The 21,149-nt window shown below is 42.8% G+C and overlaps 1 protein-coding gene across 9 annotated transcripts in view; it reads left to right on the forward strand.

Annotated features, from left to right (window-relative positions):
- The first annotated feature begins 7,954 nt into the window (after nt 1-7,954).
- The window catches only part of CNNM1 (cyclin and CBS domain divalent metal cation transport mediator 1), a 49,572-nt gene continuing 36,377 nt past the window's right edge, over nt 7,955-21,149 (forward strand). For 2 of the 9 annotated variants that reach the window (XR_004482624.2, XM_012532541.3), the window contains exon 1: nt 7,961-9,831. Coding sequence is in view for 8 of the 9 variants with exons in the window: in XM_012532541.3 (XP_012387995.2) it covers nt 8,268-9,831 (1,564 nt within the window). In the remaining variant the exon portion in view is untranslated. Of the gene's footprint in view, nt 9,832-21,149 lie in introns of all 9 variants that reach the window. The other 7 variants (XM_049697097.1, XM_049697098.1, XM_033425753.2 and 4 more) reach the window with 7 other exon arrangements.

Raw genomic sequence — 21,149 nt, forward strand, 5'->3', positions numbered from 1 at the left:
GCTCTGAAAGTCAATTACATGAGTTCAAATCCCAGCACTGCCACTTACCACCCTTGAGAAGCAAGGTGATGAAGCAGAGAGAAGGCAGTTCATGAAGGATTTTGATAAGCCATGTCATAAGCAATAGAGAGCCATTGGAAGCAGAGGATTGATATAATCAGATTTCTGTTATATACATGTGGATCTCTTCCCAGACAAACAAAAGCTAAGGGAATTGATCACCACTGACCTTCCTTGCAAGAATTGCTAAAGTGGTTTCTTTAAGCTGAAATGAAAGGACACTTAATTAAAGGAACTTAATTAAAGTTTAGCAAAATTCATCTCCAAAGTCCCTCGCAGCTCCAACAATCAGTGGTTCTATGCTGAAGTTGAAATGAAGAGACTTTTGGTTAATTTGATTTCTCAGCAACACAATTTAAATGCGGAGTTTCATTTTTCCTCTTTTGCTCTGTGCTGTTGTTTGAATGGGTTAATCGTGTCAAATGTATGCTTTTAATTGTTTCTTGTTTCTTGCCTCCAAATTCCCAAATGCTAATCAACAATTTTCCACTAATGAAGTGTCCAAAACCAAAAACAGCATCCCAGGTGCTATCTTACTAGGGCCAAACGGAAAGAGCCATTATCTCCGTGCTTTGTGACAAAAGGTCAGTGTTATATTTTTCTCACAATATTATACAACAGACATGTATCTAATTTGCCATTTAGCGTCACCCTTGGGCCTCTTACAGACATTACTATTTTCCAGGTGTTGCCCTCCCCATGAAAAATTTTCTTTCCAATTAGTTTTCCCCAGATGCCTCAACTTGAAATTTTTTCAAGTTGAGTGTCATTCTCTTTGCCATATTGCTAATGTTTTATGTAATTTCTTTGGCTTTCCTGGTGTTTGGAGTGTATCCTCTTTTGGGGTCATCTGCAAATTTCATTAGCATATTTGTGGACAGGATGTAGCTGGAAGGGAATTGTTGAGGGATCCATCTTCTGTTCCTTTATTAATTAGGAACTGGTTCTAGAAATGGAGAAGGAACCCCGTCATCAAAAGTAGAAATTGCCTCTGCTCTTTTCTTACACATATGCACCCACACACACATGCACACACGCATTCACCCACTTAAAAATCTTCTCAATTCTATGAATTTCCCTCTCTTAAAAAAAAAGCAAACAAACTCCTTGCCATTATATAGAACAAAATCTCTATATCAGGGGTCCCTAACATAAGGATCATGGATGGGCACAATGCCACTGGATGGCATGAATGCCTGCAATTGTATTCACAACATATTCACGTTATTGTGTCCTTGAGTAAATGTGCAGTTTTCTAGGGAGAGGCCCGTAGCTTTCATCAGAAATTCATAGGTGTGTGTAAATCCAAAAAAGTTTAAAAACCACTCTTTCATATCATTGTTTCTCAAAAAATGAACCAACAGTCAGCTGTATTGGAACCCCATGAGATGCTTGTTAAAATGCAGATTCTTGGGTCCTATTCAAGATCCACAGAATCAAAATAGAGACAGGAATGTGCATTTTAAAATTAAATGTAAATTGGTTTTGAATAGGAAATGTAAATGGTACAAAATTTAAAAGATCAAAAGGGAAAAGTCTCTCTTCTATCCCTGTTGCCCAACTACCAGTTTCTCTTCAGAGAGGCAACCACTGTTAGCAGTTTCCTGTGTATCCTTCTAGAATCTGTTAAAAAAAAAAAAAACTCCCAAGTGATTTTCATGATTTTTATGCATAAAAAATTTGAGAATCATTGATCTACAAAGAAAAAAATTAATGTTTGCCTGAATTAAAGACTGTCTTAATAAGACTGACTTTCTCTCCTGCCCATCTGAGAACCAAATTATCCCGGAAAACAATACGCAAGCCAATCACATATTAATAGCTTTCAATTCCCACTCCCTCTCAGTAAAGAATACATCTTCAGTGGGTTTTTTTTTTCTGTTTGACTGGAGGTTATTGCCCCCACTTTCAACTCTTTGTGACCCAGGCTGGTACCCCCCACTGGATTTCTTGATTCAGGTGTTGAATGAACTGATTAGTTCGTGACCAAAGTGGGGCCGAGCTTCTGACTGCCCAGATGCTAGAGAGTAATCATTCCCCTAAAAAGCTCTTGACCTTTTTGGGGGAAAAAACTCTCCCTGCCGTGGGCAGGGGCTTCTCTTATTAACTGATAGAAATTCCTGTATCTGAGAAATGCTGTGCACACAATTAACTGTTTGTGTAGGCTTTTTTTATATAATTTTTTAAAATTTATTTATTTATATTTGGCTGCATTGAGTCTTCGTTGCTGTGTGCGGGCTTTCTCTAGTTGCAGTGAGCAGGGGCTACTCTTCGTTGTGGCACGCGGGTTTCTCATTGCGGTGGCTTCTCTTGTTGCGGAGCACGAGCTATAGGCACGTGGGCTTCAGTAGTTGTGGCTCGTGGACTCTAGAGTACAGGCTCGGTAGTTGTGGCGCACGGGCTTAGTTGCTTCACAGCATGTGGGATCTTCCCAGACCAGGGCTCAAACCCGTGTCCCCTGCATTGGCAAGTGGATTCTTAACCACTGAGCCACCAGGGAAGTCCCCACAAACAACTGTTTATTGTAGACATTAACAAGTGCAGGCTGTTTTACCCTTGCTCTGTCAGGAAGCTCCATCTCCATGCTTCCGTCTGAGTTGGTCCAGGGCTTCAAGCTGAGTAAAGCAAGGGTTAGCGTTTTCAGATATGAAGCACTGTTGAATATATGTCCTATAAAAGAGCAGATGTACTTTTAATGCCAGCTCCAAACTTTAGCCCTTTCCATTCAATTTCACACCCGAAAGGCTAACAAATATGTAAAGACATGCTCAAAGTTGTTAGAAATCAGAGACATTCCAATTTTTTAAATGAGATAGCACTTCACGCCCATTAGCTTGGCCAAATTTGGAAAGTGAATAATACTAAGTGTAGGCTAAGATGTAGGAAAACAGGAAACTTCAGGCACTATTGGTGGAGAGTAATCTGGCTGTACTGAGTGAAATTAAGTATATGTATATACTATGACCCAACAGTCCCACAGTGGGTACATCCCACAGGAATCCCCCACTGGTCCAGTAGGGAATGGTAAGGATGTCACTGTGGCTTTATTGGTGGTAGTGGGAAGTTGATGGCAATCTAAGTGTCCATCTCTAAGGGAATGGATTAAATTAATGTTATGGCTATCCACTGTGGAAGACCACCCAGCATTTAGAAATATCAAACCAGGCGTACATTCAGCAACATGGACAGATTTTACAAGCATAGTGTTGAGTGAAAATGTGATAAACAGAACAAGTGAAAATTAAAAGCACAGACAAAGTAGATCAGTGGTTGCTAAAGGCTGGGTCAGGGGAAGAGAAGCATGCTAATGGGTAAGGGTCTCTTTTGGGGGTGCCTGAAAATATTCTAGAATTAGGAAGTGATGACGGCTGCACAACTTTATGAATATACTAAAAACCACTGAAATGTATAGCTTAAAAGGGTGAATTTTATGGTATGTGAATCATGTTGCAATAGAAGAAAAAATACACACAAACCAATATTGTATACTTGTTTTAAGGACATATCAAAAAGTTGGAATGGCTGCCTGAAAGGGGAGGGGATGGGATTGGGATTAGGATGGAGTGGAGGAGGCCTTTTCAAAGCCCATGGACTGAGGAAGATGATTAACTCAATCCTTTGTGCCTGTGATAAAACCAACCAATAAACAACAATAACAACAGAGTATGGGGGTGGGGAGAAAAAAAGGAAAAACATGTTCACAAATAGTTTTAATGAGGGAAACCATGCTATAATGATGAATGAAAAGAAATAGAATACAACAGTTTTAGGAATATTATATGTGCAACTATGTAAGATGATGTATGTAAATGGGCAAAGTACGACAGGTAGCTATAGTACAGTATCATGTAAAATTGTGGGGTAGAGTGGCAGTGCTTCTGCCACTGGTTGCATAATCTTGGCCACCATGGTACTTAATCTCTCTGTAGCTTAGCTTCCTCATATCAAGTGAAAATAATAACACGTACTTCCAGAAGTTCTTATGAGAATTAAATGAGTTGATTTATGCCTAATACGTAGTAAACCTTATGTAAGGGTTAGCTGGCATTATTTTCTTAACTTTAAACTATAGTCTCTGGATTCAGACTGTGTATCCAACTGAGCTCCACTACCCACCAGCAACGTGACTTTCACAAAGTTACCTATTGTGAGCCTCAGTTTTCTCATCTATTGTGAGGATTAAAAGGGATAATATACTTGGCACATGATAAAGCACTTGATAAATGTCAACAGGTTATATTATTAGGGATATTATTAATACATTGTCATAGTTTTAAAAGTATTACAAAAAAGAATAGAAGGTACAAAATATATTTTTCATGTTCTTCCTAATGTATAAATTCTTCCATTTTCATTTCATTTCATTTTGGGAATAGTCTGCCCAGACCTTCCTCTTTGTCCTCAGGTTATATACTTGCATGGCACTTTGACATCTCTTTCATGGGAGTAATTAATTAATTAGATAGGTAAGCAGTTTCCGGTTCACGTCTGTCGTCCTCAGTGGAATCTAAACTCAGTGATGGCAAGGATGGTATCTGTCTATGTACAACATCTAGCACAGGGCCTAGCCCTTTGTTGACTAACAAGTATTTATTGATGAATGAACAGGTAATGAAATAAACAAAAGCATTTAAATACATACATTCTGAAATAGCAGAGTCATGAGATTAAAGGCAAGTGTCATTTCCTTCATCTCTCTGGGAAGTGAGGAGTTGCTCATTTTGTAAGATAGGAAGATAGTCAACATTCAGATTCTGGGGAGCTGTTTTTGGCAGCTCTTCCTTACTAGAATCACACTGCTTGAACCTGTCCCCAGGAATCCTTTCAGCTACAGTAGAGCTTTGGAAACCCAGTACTTTTCCAGATTAACTCCTGTTCAGAAAAGGAAAAGTACTCAGTCTCTCTAGATTATCTTCACCTGGTGTACATTAGTCCTTACTCACTGTCTCATGAAAGGGTAGGGACTTAAAACTGTCTTTTATTTCACAGATAAGAAAGTGGGTCCAGAAAAGTGAGTTGAAAGCCTAACATTGTTAATAATAGAGCTGGTATAACTAGAAATGATATCCTTACAGTTCTCTCTCTGTCAATATAATATATCCAATAATGTAACAGCATCAGTCATTAAAAATTATGTTTATGAAAGAATTTTTATTACATTAGGGAAAATGTTCTTGATATGTTAAGTGACAGAAGCAGACTAAACTTGTATGCATAATATGTATTCAATTATATATGTGTGTGTGTTTGTTTCTCGGTTATCTATGTAGAAGATAAAAAAGGAAATGTGTCAAAATATTAACAGTGTTTATCTCTGGTTGGTGGGGTTATAGTTTATTTTTACGTAAGCTTTTCTGCATTAAAACTTTATTTTCAATAGGAATGTAATACTTTATATCAGAAATTTAGGTTTTTAAATTCCTAATTGAATATTTTTGAAAGCTTCTGTTTTGGCACAGATCAACCCCGTGGAGTGAGGGAGCATAAACCTAGAGTTCAAAGAAGTTTTATGAGTCATTTCACCTGATCTGTAAAATGGTCTATTATTATATCTACTTCACAGGGCTCTGTGTGTGTATATGAAGCAATAGATATGAAATCCCTTTGTAACTCTAAAGCTTGATAAAGGTGTTAGGTTGATAAAGATCCTTTATCATCCTTGATAAAGGATGATTAAGTCCTGTGACCAAAAAGAGGTGGGAGGGCTTCCCTGGTGGCGCAGTGGTTGAGAGTCTGCCTGCTGATGCAGGGGACATGGGTTTGTGCCCCAGTCCGGGAAGATTCCACATGCCGCGGAGCGGCTGGGCCCGTGGGCCATGGCCACTAAGCCTGCGCATCCGGAGCCTGTGCTCCACAACAGGAGAGGCCCCAACAGTGAAAGGCCCGCGTACTGCAAAAAAAAAAAAAAAAAAAAGAGGTGGGAGAACGCTTAGGATAACAGGTACCTTTGTGCTGAGGAGCTTAGGCTGGGAGAGGAAAGAGATCTAAGTGTCAGGACAAAAGTGAGAATATTTTTTTGCCAATACTTAACAGAAACAATCACATGCCTGACACCTCTTCACTCTTTCCCCTACATTTCCAATAAATGCCTCAATGTTCCCTCTCTAGATTAAACCTTCCTTCCGTCTCTTAAGCAGCCCATGCAAGAGGCAACTTGTAGTGCACAAGATCTGGTGTATTTTAAGGCAGGGGCAGGTTTGTTTCACACTCCTGTCAGAAAGTGTGAAAGGCAGCCTATGTGAGCAGCAACCCACTAAGGCCTGTTTAGTCTCAAACTAGGAAGGGGCTATTTCCACTCTGGATGATAAGAGTTTGTTATGAAAAGAAGGTAACTTTTAGCTAGGACCATTTGTATTGAGCTTTATCCTTTGCAAGTCTTTCTCAGTCAATATCTTTGGAGTTCTATGAAAAATAAGATTTCACATATGATTTTTTTCTAATTAGAGATGTCAAAGGTAGTATGCCTAATTATTGTTATTTTTATATTTTAAAAAGTAATACAGGGACTTCCCTGGCGGTCCAGTGGTTAAGACTCTGCACCTCCAAGGCAGGCGGTGCAGGTTCCATCCCTGGTCGGGGAACTAAGATCCCACGTGCCACATCCCACATGCGGCGCAGCCAAAAAATAAAAATAAATAAATAAATAAATAAAATTATTTTAAAAAGTAATACAGACCTGTGGTAAATTTACCCAAGAGAAATGAAAATATATGTTCACACAAAAACCTGCACACAAACATTTATAGCAGCTTTATTCATAATTGCCAAAAACTGGAAATAACTCAAAAATTCTTTAACTGGTAAATGGATAAACTGTGATATATCCATGTAGTAGAATACTACCCAGCCATAAAAAGGAATGAACTATTGATAAACACAACATGGATGACTGTCAAATGCATATTGCTAACTTAAGTAAGGGAAGCTAGAGACAAAAGGTTGCGTATTGTATTATTCCATTAATACGACATTCTGGAAAAGGAAAACTGTAGGAGAGAACAAATCAATAGCTGCCAGAGGATGAAATGGGGGGAGAGCTGGCCACAAAGAGACAGAAAGAGGGAATATTGGAGAATGACGGCACTATTTTGGATTGTGATAGTTACATGAATATTTGTCAAAACTCATAGAACAGTATGCCAGGAAGTGAATTGTACTATATAAATTTCTTAAATAAATGCATAAAAGTAAAAGTAAAGTAACAGGCCCATGGTAAGTTCAAACAATACAAGGAATTCAGTAAAATGTCTCCCTCCTAGCTCTTTATGGTGATAGAATAGTTCTGCATTTTGATTTCAGCAATGATTATATAAATCTATACATGTAGTAAAATGAGACAAAACTATACACACACATTATACCAGTGCCAATTCCCTGCTTTTGGCATTGTACAATATAGGCCTGCTCCCCAGAGGTGAACACTATTACAAATTTCTTGTGTATCCTCTGCATATTAAATCTAATATTTTATATATGTATATATGTACATATACATTTATACTTACTTTTAATACAAACAGTAGCATATTATACACACTGTTCTGCACCTTGATATTTTGCAGCTATTACTTTGGAGGTATTTCCATATCACAAACACATGGATCCACATCATTATTTTTTTCTGCTGCATAGTATTCCATCGCACAGTGGTATAATAACTAATTCAACAGTTTCTTATTAATGGATATTTGGATCTTAACAAGGAATTTAACCTAAGAATTTGTAAATTTTTAAAACATGAAAGGTCAGCTGGAGTTGAGACCAAACACAGATTCAGGACTCGTCTCCAGAATATCTTTTGACCAGAAGGGGGAATGCAAGAGGCAGGAGGAGAGGCGAGATGCTGGGAAATTTCCCTGGCCAATGGTGAAGTGGCAGGACCAGATGGGAAATTCTGCCCGGTTGAGGGGCGCCCTACTGCTGGAATAGGAGGCCGTGCTTCAAGACATGCCTTCCTGAGGCTGCAACTCTGCCGTACCCAAGTGCGTCGGGGTCACGCACCGTGCAGTGATGCGTGACCATCTCCAGCCTCCCGCCGGAACCCACTGCCCGGGCAGGGTGTGAACCCCCACCGCCTCCAGCTCACGCGCGCAGGGGTGCGTACACGTGGTGACCTGTCTGGGGCCGGGTTCCCGGCTCCGGCTCCTCCTCCCTCCAGCTTTCGTTAGGCTTTCTGCAGTATCACGTGCAGCCGCGCCGGGTGCAGGATGGCGGCTGCGGCAGCAGCGGTGGGTGTCAGGCTCCGAGACTGCTGCAGCAGGGGCGCTGTGCTCCTGCTCTTCTTTTCCCTGTCCCCTCGGCCCCCGACCGCCGCCGCCTGGCTGCTGGGCCTGCGGCCCGAGGACACCGCTGGAGGCCGCGTGTCCCTGGAGGGGGGCACCCTGCGCGCCGCCGAAGGCACCAGCTTCCTCCTGCGCGTCTACTTCCAGCCCGGGCCCGCGGCGCCCGTGGAGCCGGTGCCCACACCCCCCCTTTCCCCAGGGGAGAACGGCACCGGCGACTGGGCTCCACGGCTCGTGTTTATCGAGGAGCCTCCGGGCGGGAGCGGCGCGGCGCCCAGCGCTGTTCCCACGCGCCCCCCGGGGTCGCAGCGCTGCCGCGAGCAGAGCGACTGGGCATCGGACGTGGAGGTCCTGGGGCCCCTGCGCCCCGGAGGCGTGGCGGGCTCAGCTCTAGTCCAGGTGCGGGTGCGGGAACTGCGTAAGGGCGAGGCAGAGCGAGGCGGCACGAGCGGTGGCGGGAAGCTCTTCTCTCTGTGCGCCTGGGACGGGCGCGCCTGGCACCACCACGGCGCCGCCGGCGGCTTCCTGCTGCGCGTACGCCCGCGGCTCTATGGCCCGGGCGGGGACCTGCTGCCCCCGGCGTGGCTGCGGGCGCTCGGAGCGTTCCTGCTGCTCGCCCTGTCTGCCCTGTTTAGCGGCCTGCGCCTGAGCCTGCTCTCGCTGGACCCGGTGGAGTTACGGGTGCTGCGGAACAGCGGCTCGGCCGCCGAGCAGGAGCAGGCGCGCCGAGTGCAGGCCGTGCGCGGCAGGGGCACCCATCTGCTCTGCACCCTGCTCCTGGGCCAAGCCGGAGCCAACGCGGCCCTGGCAGGCTGGCTGTGCGCCTCGCTGCCGCCGGGCGTCGGGGACACCGGGGAAGACTACGGCGACGCGGGGACTCACTTCCCCTGGCTGCCGGCGCTCGTGTGCACCGGCGCCGTGTTCCTGGGCGCAGAGATCTGCCCCTACTCGGTGTGTTCGCGGCACGGGCTGGCCATCGCTTCCCACAGCGTGTGCCTGACCCGGCTCCTGATGGCGGCCGCTTTCCCCGTGTGCTACCCGCTGAGCCGCCTGCTGGACTGGGCGCTGCGCCAGGAGATCAGCACCTTCTACACGCGGGAGAAGCTGCTGGAGACGCTGCGGGCCGCGGATCCTTACAGCGACCTGGTGAAAGAGGAGCTCAACATTATCCAGGGCGCCCTGGAGCTGCGCACCAAGGTGGTGGAAGAGGTGCTGACCCCTCTTGGGGACTGCTTCATGCTGCGCTCCGACGCTGTGCTGGATTTCGCCACTGTCTCCGAGATCCTGCGCAGCGGCTACACTCGCATCCCCGTGTACGAGGGCGACCAGCGGCACAACATTGTGGACATTCTGTTTGTCAAGGACTTGGCCTTCGTGGACCCCGACGACTGCACGCCGCTTCTCACGGTCACCCGCTTCTACAACCGGCCCCTGCACTGCGTTTTCAATGATACCCGGCTGGACACGGTGCTGGAGGAGTTTAAGAAGGGTGAGCATGTGGTCTAATCTCCTCCCTCAACTCCTACCCCCTTAAAAAGTATTACCCTCTCATAAACACATGAGGCTTCAGGTACCCAAAGCAGCTTCTCTCCTGTGGTACCAAAAACTCAAGGAAGGCCCTACCTCATGGCTCCCTGGGTCTTTTCATTTCACTTCTCCCTACCTTCCTTGAGGCTGATTGAGTTCCTGCCTCTTCCCGTTTACTTGGCTCACAGGATGCACTGCATTCCTCATTCATTGCATTCCAGTATTTTTTCAGGGCCTACCAGTTGCCGGGTATTGTGCGGATAGGACTCAGGAGATAGCCCTTGGAGGGCACTGCATAGCTCCCGATTGCAGGAGGTACCTCTAAGGGTTCCCATAACAAGCAGTCTTTGCTTCCTCTCTAGGTAGGAAGCTCACCATTTCCAATTCCAGGGCAAACTCCATTGCTGGACAGCTCCAGCTGCTGAAAATGTATTTCCTACAAGGAGCAGAAATTTATGTCTCCAGAACTTCTCTGTGGGCCCTAGTTCTGCCCTTTGAATCACATAGAGTAAGCCCCAGACACCTTAGCCATTCTTCCCCCATATTCATCTTTCTATCAGCTATGCCTTGGACACACATCAAGTACCCAGGTTGGAGATTAAAAGTTGACTAAGGCAGTGAGGTCCTTGTACTTCTGGGAACTCTGGTCCCATGAAGTAAGGTAGATCTAGACCTGAGGAAATATTCTGGTAAAGGGAATCACTAAAAAACCTGCATATCCAAATGAATGGGGTTTCCTTCAGAGCGGTCACATCCTCTGCCCTTGACGTCATGCCTATAACATGTTTACTCCATTTCTGGGGTTTGCCTTTGGAAACTGTCTTCTGAGGTTGAGAACAATTCACTCCAGAAAAATCAGCCTGAATACTTTAGGGTTGATCCTCTTGACATTACACAGTTTGACTCGTCCCCCTGTTAACCAGAGTTGACCCAGAAGGACCCTTGGTTGTTTTTGAAAATCAAATCTACCTTCCAGAGTCACAGTTGAGAGTGTTCAGAAAACTATCTCACAGACCCTGAAAGCAATTCCAGAAATGATTTGAGAACAGTGACATGGTTAGAATAAGTGTAGAACCTCCCAGAATAACTATTTTGAAAGAGGCATTCATCTGTACTTATGAGTTGGCATGTTTATTGAAAGCGAAACAAAGCAAATAATTAATCCCCTGACTTTAGAATCAGGTTTGAAATGTAGCTTCCCTGTGGCTAGCAGGAATCTCATTTGACTATGTGTTTTTGATACATTTCTTTGTTTGTCAAAAATTCAATCTCATTTCATTATCAGCACAGGTACTCTTTGTATATAAAGACTTTGCATACAGAGAGAAATCTGGGGTCTTCCTCCTGCCACAATATTTTAAGACAAGTGAAATTGTGTTAATATCAAAAAGTAACCTGAGAAAGGGGAAAAATTCAAAAAGCTACTTTCAGTCTCTCAGATTTGGAGAGAGAACAGCCCTATGCTTTGTATTGATATCATGAGAAGGGGAAGGAAATGTATATATACTGCAGCTGTTTTAGCCCAGTCTGGCTACTGCCTCACCCTCTTCTGTCTGTCTCCCCCGAGTCCTTCCATGACTCATTCCCATTGCATTCAGAGGTTCATCCATACACCTTTAGCATTTTTCTTAACATTTTGTGTACCCTACAGAAGAGAGTCTTGGTTCTGGGCATAAAAGCTATGAAAATCTATATTAGTTTGCTACGGTTGCCACCATAGACTGAGTGGCTTAAACAACAGAAATTTCTTTTCTCACAGTTCTGGAGGCTGAAAGTCCAAGACCAAGGTGTTGGCCGGTTTGGTTTCTTCTGAAGCCACTCTCCTTGGCTTGCAGATGGCTCTGCCTTCTTGCTGTGTCCTTACATGGTTGCCCCTCAGTGTGTGTGTGCTCAGCCCTGGAGTCTCTCTGTATTTGAATCTCTTCTTATAAGGACACCAGTCAGATTGGATTAAGGCTCACCCTATCAGCCCCTTTTTAATTTAACCACCTCTTACGCGTGATAACTAAGATAGAGTTCACTGTCACGCGCTGCCAGACAAGATTTTTTTTTATTGAGGTATAGTTGATGTACAATATTATATAAGTTTTAGGTGTACAACCTAGTGATTCACAGTTTTTAAGGGTTACATTCCATTTATAGTTATTGTAAAATATTGGCTATATTTCTTGTGTTGTACTATATATCCTTGTAGCTTATTTTATACATAGTAGTTTGTACCTCTTAGTCCCCTACCCCTGTTGGGCCCCCTCCCCCTTCCCTCTCCCCACTGGTAACCACCAGTTTGTTCTCCATATCTGTGAGTCTGTTTCTTTTTGTTATATTCACTAGTTTGTTTTATTTTTTAGATTCCACATATAAGTGATATACAGCATTTGTTTTTCTCTGCCAGACAACATTTTTAATGAAATTCCTGGGAACTCATTCATTTAGTACTTACGGGCTTCTATATAGTGCTAAGCAACAGGGGAAACAATAAGACTGCCCTGAGAAAATTAACAGTCTACAAGGGTGGACAGTGTTAGAATAAAGGCAGTCTTCTGAAGCAGAAATTGTGTCTTACTAACCTCTGTATCTCCAGCACCTTGCACTGTGCCTCCCATGTAGTAGGCTGCTGGAAAAAGTCACTATTGATCAGAAATGAGTCCTGTTGTAGAATATCTAAATCTGGTCTAAAAAAAGGCATGGTAGAAAAGCACGGTAGGGCTTCCCTGGTGGCGCAGTCGTTGAGAGTCTGCCTGCCGATGCAGGGGACACGGGTTCGTGCCCCGGTCTGGGAAGATCCCACATGCTGCGGAGCGGCTGGGCCCGTGAGCCATGGCCGCTGAGCCTGCGCGTCTGGAGCCTGTGCTCCGCAGCGGGAGAGGCCACAGCAGTGAGAGGCCCGCGTACCGCCAAAAAAAAAAAAAAAGGCACGGTAATGTTCTGTCAGTAAGTGGTTAGTTTGCAATTAGGTAGATCCCTAAAGAGAAGCAGGCCATTACACCACCCCAAGAGATTTCCATGCCCCTGTAGAGCCTTGCTCTTTCCTCGAAGTGTGGTCCACGAGCCAGCAGCATGGGCCTCACTTGGGACCTTTTTAGAAATGCATATTTTCATGCCTCACTCTAAATCCACTGAATAAAAATCTGCATTTTAGCAAGCCCTCAAGTGACTCATGTGTACATTAAATTTTCAGAAGCATTGTCTTCAGAGAACCTTATTAACAATGATTCGTAGATTAACTTAGAATAGAATAAATACAAGGTATAATTATCAAGGTAGGTGTTCTCTGGCTCCAAGCCATATAATACGGTGGTCATTTTCTATAAGAGTTACGTTTGCATCATAGGTTAGGAGAGGAAAGCTGAGTTGAATTACTTTTCTTTACCTTTAAAAATAACGTTTTAAGCAAATTGTAATAGCCCTTCCATTTCCCTCACTTCCTTGCACTTCAAGTAACTTAACCACCTAAACAAACCCCTTAGGAGGTAGGAGAGGAAAATAGTAATTTTAATAGGAACAACGGTTACCATTAATTGAGCAACAGCCCTGCCAGGCCCAATGCCAAGCCCTTGACATACTCAGAACAACCCACCTGGGGAGGTATTATTACCTCCATTTTACAGATGAAGAAACTAACTCTCAGGTTGATTACATGACTTGCTCAACTTTCCACAGCTAATAACTGACTGAACTGTGATTTGAACCAGATCACAGGACCCCAAAGCCTGTTCCTATTCCATCTCCCATCCCAAAATTCCTGCCACCCAAACGGTTCAAAGCTGTCTTTTCACCTCTGACTTGCTGCCCATGACTTGCTACCCTTGAGTTTCTACAGGTTGGAAATGTAGCTTTTTATAATTACAATAATTGCTAACATGCATATTGCATTTTACAAAACATTTCTACTTACCTCTCTTATTCTTAAAACAACTCTGCAGGTATAGGTGAGGACCATAAGAACATAAGAAGCGTTACTTGTACTGCCTAAGATCATCACTCACCTGGTCTATTCCAAGGCCCAGATTCAAGTCCCAGTCTCGTGATTCCAAAGCTCTTATCCATATGGGATTTTATACATATATATTTCTTATGAGCTCCAGGTCTTTAGAAGTAAGGGAAAAGGAAAGCAAGCATGCTAGCTTTACAAAAAGGAACAATATTTCTCCCCACCTGACTGTGAGTTCCTTGAGGGCAGAGAATGAATCTTACTTACTTTGTATACTCAGGACAAACACAGTGACCTTGATGGCTAGAGGATGAATAAATATTTATTGAACAAGTGATCTTAAATAGCTGATTTCAGTTGTATTTCTATGTTTGAGTGAGGTGAACCTTAAGTACAGGATAATTAGTGTTGTTCCATTGACCATAATCAATCTTCCTCTTCCCAGTTTATCTACCCAATTAGTGGCACACCTGTGCCCCCAGTCTACCAAGGGAGAAACCTCTCCTTCACTCCCCACCCTCATCCTACTAATCACTGTCTTAGTCTTTTCCGGCTGCCACAACAAAATATCAGACTGAATGGCTTAAACAACAGAAATTTATTTTCTCACTGTTCCGGAGGCTAGAAGTCCAAGATCAAGATTCCAGCTGATTTGGTTTCTGATGAGACCTCTCTTACTGGCTTGCAGACAGCTAGCTACCTTCTCACTGTGTCCTCATGTGGCCTTTCCTTAGTGCACAAGCACAGAGAGAGAGAGAAACAGCTCCGGTCTCTCTTCTTATAAAACTACCAATCCTTTTGGATTAGGGCCCCACCCTTGTTATCTCATTTAATCTTAGAGGGCCACTGGGGATTAGGGCTTCAACATATCAATTTGGAGAGGGGAAGGGACACAAATTTTCAGTCCGTAATAATCTCCAAAGTCGGCCAAATATTTGGAACAAAGTCTGCAAAAAATTTGCCAATATTGCATATTTCTTGTACCGTTACATAACTTAGGCTGCTATTTCTTCCACTTAGGTTATTCATTAATTTTATTCAGCATATCGTTACTATACACCTATTGTGTAGGCACAGTGGAGAACACCACCAATAGGGCCCCTGTCTGAATGGAGCTTTCATTCTAATACAGGAGACAGAAATTAAACAAATGAGATAGAAATTAAGAGCATAAGCTTTGGTACCAGACTGCTCTGGTTGCATCCTGGCCTTGGGCAAGTTATTTAACTCTTTGCTTCATTAGCTGTAAAATAAGGGTAATAATAGTATTTACTCATAGGGTTGTTTGAAATTAAGACAATATTGCATAATACTGCTTATTTAGTAACTGTCACATAATAAATGCTAAATAAATGTTAGCTTTCATTTTTAAATATAAACACAAATCTGTTACATACTCATTTGTGCAAATGCCTCCTGAGAAGTTCTACTTCCTCCAGTTATTTTCACCCTCAAATCCATCCTCTCCAGTGCCAATAAGTAATCCCTGGTGTCATCATCCCCTGCTTCAAACACTTCTGCCTGCAGGATAAAGTCTAAGTTGTGCAGTCATGACCTTCTCCCCGCCCTCCCCTGCAGATTCATCACTCATCACTACCACAGCTTTACGCTCCAGCAGCGCCGAATCCGTAGCCACACTGTGTTATTTCTTGCCTTTGTCCCTTTACTCATGCTGTCCTCTTTGTCAGGAATATACATTACCCGACTAATCCCTAGTCTAGCCCTTCCTTTAACATCAGCACAGGGGCCACCTCCTCTGCGAAACTTCTATAAACCCCAGTTTGGCCAACTTAATTGTTCAATATCTCTATTATTGAACTAACAGGCTCTATTATTAGTATGTGATGGAAAGTGCTGCCCATCCATATAATGAGCACCTGGAGGACAGAGGCTGTCTTATCTACCTTTGTAGCTGTAACCCGTAACGATGGATATAACACAGTAAGTTTTCAATAAATCTTTATTGAATGACTGAATGAATGACTGGAAGGGGTTAAACTTTAATATAATGGAAGGGATCTGCAGAGCTCTAGTAAATGAATCATTCATTATCTCCAGCCCAATCATTTTGGACCATGCAGAAGGCCAAAGTCAAATTTTAAATGTTAGAAGAAAAGTGTTATGTATTATCTTTCTTTACTTCTCTAGGAAACAATTATTTAGCCCTTTTCAAAGCACTGTGCTAAGAGTTGGGTGTACGAGATACAGTCCCTGCTCCCAAAGAGCCTTCAGCCTAATGGGAGAATAGCTTTCCCCTTTATAAAGCTAGAAGGCAGGCTGGACTCACGTTTCCCCCCAACTTCCAACAATGTTGCATTTCGTAAGTCATAGCTCAGCATATAAGAATGTGGATAAGACAGACTGGTACCTAAATCATTAAAGCAAACATGCAATAATAGAAATACTAACATGCAATGAGAACATGGAGAAGAGAGAAATTATGATAGGGTTATTTTGCTTTTATAAAATTTATACTAAAGTTTATAAATTTCTATATTCATTAGAGAAAATTGAAAAATATAGAACAAAGTATGAAAATCACCTGAAGATAATCATCCCACTGTCCTGAAATAATGACTTTTAATACTCTGTCATGTTAAAAATATATTGCATGCAATAACAACCTTAATCAAATTCTTAAACAGAAAAAAAAAAGAAAAACCCTATGGTCTTGCCTTCTTGCACAAATCAAATATCCCATTCTAATCCTCAGAGGGATTTTTTTTTTTAAAGATGTTTTTGATGTGGACCACTTTTTCAGTCAGTGTGTTGCTTCATCACTCCAAATCCCGGTGTGAGCTATTTTAGCAGAAAGTCATCCCACTGCTTAATTCTATAAAAAGCTGCCAAAACATTCGTGCTCCATTCTTTGTCTTCTACAAAAGAAAATAAAAAGTTATTTCATTCAAAGTTACATTTCACTGGTATAATTAGATGTAATATGCTTTAAAATGTGTTAAACATTGCTAAATAATAATTAGTAAAATTTAGAATGAGATGTTTACCTTCTAAATAATAATTAGAATAGACAGTAAGCAAAGCACAGTCCATCATGCTCCCCTACAGGGAGGAAGAACAAAAGGAAACAAGGAAAAGTGAAAAACAATAAATTATACAAGGTTCTAACATTGCTGGTTTATATTTCTTTCTTTACAGTTTTTCATTATGATTGTTGTAATATTGTTATGCAATATTTGGTTTTTTCTTAGCCTGGCAATAGAAATACCAGGTAACAAGAGAATCTGAGCTGGAAGGGGCACTGAGAAACCTGAGAGAGAATCTAATTCACACTTTTTTTTTTTTTTTTTACATTTAGTTATCCTTTCCAGGACATAACAGCCTTTATTATCAGACTCTCTTTTTTTTTTTTTTTTTGCGGTACGCAGGCCTCCCACTGTTGTGGCCTCTCCCATTGCGGAGCACAGGCTCCGGACGCGCAGGCTCAGCGGCCACGGCTCACGGGCCCAACCGCTCCGCGGCACGTGGGATCTTCCCAGACCGGGGCACGAACCCGCATCCCCCGCATCAGTAGGCGGACTCTCAACCACTGCGCCACCAGGGAAGCCCCAGACTCTCTTTTTATCTAATCTAAATCCCACAGGCTGCAGTCAAATTCCATTTCCTCTTTTTATCATGCTTTGTGAGTCCTCTTTTATTTGGAGAATATAGTAGCTCACCTCAATTCCATTTTTTAACAACCAAATACATTTGGTTGTGTTTCTGGCTCCCTTAAAGCATTTGGTGTCTCAGGGCAGGGGGCCAGTGGATTTTCCTAGTACTCTCTTAAATTGGTTTACCTCTAGGCCCACGTTTAGCCACCCCTGGACCTTCAATAACAACTCTCAATCCTCTATTTTCTGTTGTCTATTCCTTTCCAAATTGAGATTCTTCTCAATTCCTCCTTCCCTCCTTCCCTCCCTCCTTTCCTTCCTTCCATGTGACATTATCTTGTGTGAGGCCTCCAGCCCTCCTGGTGCTTACAGTCAAGTAGGGAGATATACACGAATCAATAAACAGTTACAAGTGAAGACAGGTGATTTGAATAAAAAGTATAGGGAACTATGAGAGCTTATAATAGGGGGGCCTGACCTGGTATTATAGGTTAGGATAAACTCCCCCCTCTCCCCTCAGAGATATTTGTGCTGAATCCTAAAGTGTGGAAAGGAGTTCGCCAGAGCTTTCCGGGAGAAGGGAACAGACATCCAAAGGCTCTGAGGAAAGAGGGCCGTGTGCGTGCCATGCAGGGTTCCTAGGCCATTTAACACCCATTAGGGAAAGCGCCACCTCTGCCACCAACCTTCCCTCTGCCAACATTATCTGAGTGCTGGGCTACCAGGGCTCTGGGAGATGGACATGGATATAGATATCCAGGAGCTGAAAAGAGGGATGAAAATGATACAAAGCAGCCTGGGGTACAGGGAAGGGCATCCAGACAACATCTATGGGCGAGGGGGCAAGGGAGAAATAATTCCCTGGAAGGACCTGGGAAAACTTCTCTGAGGAAGTAACTGAAGAGGGATTCTGATAAGCAGTTAGGAAGGGAAAGGGCATTTTAGCTGAGGCGGGAGCTTGAGCTAGAAAAATAAAGGCAGACAGGGAACCGAGACAACATTCAAAAGCTGGTAAAACCGTGATTATAATGTTGCTTTTCTTCCAGCTAAATGGGGAGCTAGGCAGATTGAGGCATTTGTCAAACATAATTTACATTCCCTCCAAGTGCCGAAACTGTATATTTTAACTATTTTTGGTGATGATATTTCTAAAATGTTTTATACCCATTCCTGCCTTCCTTAACAAAGGATCCTAAATATAACAATCTTTTCTTGATGACGCATGATCATGGTCATGAGAGTGTAGTTATTTTATGCTGTATTATAAAGCAGTTCTCCGTCTACTTTTACATTTTTCTCTGTCCTCTGGCTGTCAGCTTCTAGTTCTCTTTGAGTCGGCCTCAAGCAAATCCCTACCCTCACCTCACTCATCACAAAACCACTCTGTGTCAATTCTATTTAACTGAGAAACCAAGTAAATACATATGTTGAGAATTGTGTGCCTGGTGTACAATAGGCTTCAATAAATATTTGTTGAATAAATTATTAATTAGGCTTTGACTGGGAGCCTCAGGTATGGGGTTGATATATAGACCTGGGATAGTTCCTTCTGGGACCAGATTCAAGACCATGCAAAGTCAGACCTCCAGATAATGGGTCGTTACTTTGCTATTTTTGCAGTGTTGCTTAGCAAGCCAAACTGCCAACCAGCTTAGAGTCTAGTGACTAACAACTATTTTTTCATGCCCTGGTGATGCTGGTTACCATGGTGTTCTGGGTGACATGCCTGGCTTTTTTTATAATTGCCTTTTAGTGGCTTGAGAAATTTTTGGTGATAAATGCATTGATTACTCTATTTCTGATGAAGTAGAGCAGGATTACTACAAAGTACAGCCTTTTTTTTAAACTAGAGAAAGGGACTGTTTTGTTTTTCCAAATTTAGGTGATTGCTGCAGGACTGGTAGGATAACGTTTTTTGTGTTTCTCTTCCTGATTTCATAGAAAGTGATTTGATTTGATTGTATAAATATTTTTTTAAAGTCTAGCATGTGTCAAGGTAATTTTTCTCATTTTATTCTTAAAATTAAAATACAAACATTCGGAGTTCAAGCTCGTTTGTAAACTCAAGAGGCTGTAACTATTGGCACTGTTAAAATTCTGGTATGTCATACATCATCACAAAGAAACGTCCTGTTAAGCCAAACTGTTTTTGTAGCCCGGGACTGTTTAGCCTTATAAAAGCGTAGAATTTTAGGGCCAGAAAAAAGCACGCTGGAGATCACCTGATCCCATCCTTTAATTTTAAGGTGGAGAAAACTGAGGCCCAGAAAAGACAAATTATAAAATAGCAATGATAATCCCTTATAGTTGCAAAGCATTTACCTCTGCAAAGATCTTTCCAAACAGTAACTCATTTTGTGCTCACCATGCATGTGATGTCAGTAGAATTTATCCCCATTTTGTACAGGCACATGGAATCTGGAGACACAAGTGTCCTGCTCAGTGTTAGTGACTGAGGCAGAACAGGAAGCCACATCTGTGACTTGCTGTCTCAGACTGTGGAGCCACAGAGATAGTCCGGGCCCAGTTCATCTGTTTACTAGCTGTGTGACTGGGGCAGGTCACTCTACCACTCTGAATGAGGCTTACCTTCCTTCTTCTTAAAATGGCAATATTGATCCTACATTGTAAGCTTAACGCAAAGGCTAAAGATAATGCTTGTACAGCATTTAAGACATTCCACCATTTGCCTTTCTCCTCACTGACCTAGTTAAATGAATTCTGTCTAGTTAGTTGTTTTGTATAACAAGTGCTTTCTCTGATTCAGCCCATGTAGAAGTCATTGTATATAATAAGAAAATAAAAGTGAGAGCTGTTTACTTTGGATAGGGCCCAGGAGACCAAAATTGATTGTGGAAATTTCCTTATATTTCTTTTATCCTGTCATCAGTTCAGTTTCCTCCTGTATCACTCTGCCCTTCCTCAGACATCCCAGGCAAATAAAAAAAAAAACTAACCTACAAACAAATATCACAGCCAGATCAATGAAACCCCTTAAAGCTGCAAGCAGTCCACAAAATGAAATATCAGGCTGGACGTGGGAAGGGTTGAGCCGGAAGGCAGACGTATTGTGCCGGGGAGTGGGGGGACAGTGACTCCTCCTTTCCCCTTCACAGTCTAAAGCCCTCCTTTGCCTTTGTGAGGTGCTGGGCATTAGTTCTGCATACTTTCAGCCATTTACAAAATAAGTTCCCATTTCTCTTAACACATTTGGGACAGGAAACCTGAGATCTGGCCTGAAATGTGGAGTCAGCAAGGTGTACTGGGAGAAGCACAGGCTATGGAGGCAGACGGACCTGAGTTGTTTCCTGGCTTTATGGCGTATTAATTCTCGGCCTTGAGTGAGTCACTTATTTTTCTGAGTGTCATTTTCCTCATCTTCATATTAGTAATAACAATCCCCATTTTGCAAAGAGATGGTGAAGACCAGAGGTGACATATGACCCCAGTTTACAGTAGGTGTGGTAATCACCACCATGGCAAAAACTGGAAAATCCAGTGGATGTTGACCTGTGCTCTCAGGAGTCAGCTTGGTTTAGGTCAGAAACAGTCTGGAGAACGTCGGAGTAGCTGTAGGCGGTCTTCACCTGGAATGAGAACCTTCAGAATAGCGGGTTTTCAGGCCACCTCAGGTGTCTGGCTTCCTTCAGATAGGGCCCCTAGAGCCACGTCTCTCTCTTTTCCCAGAGACTAGCCAAGTTTGGCCATAGCCCCTGGGCTGGCTCAGAACTAATAGAT

This window comes from Orcinus orca, chromosome 14 (genome assembly GCF_937001465.1).
Source record: "Orcinus orca chromosome 14, mOrcOrc1.1, whole genome shotgun sequence".
Taxonomy (NCBI): domain Eukaryota; kingdom Metazoa; phylum Chordata; class Mammalia; order Artiodactyla; family Delphinidae; genus Orcinus; species Orcinus orca.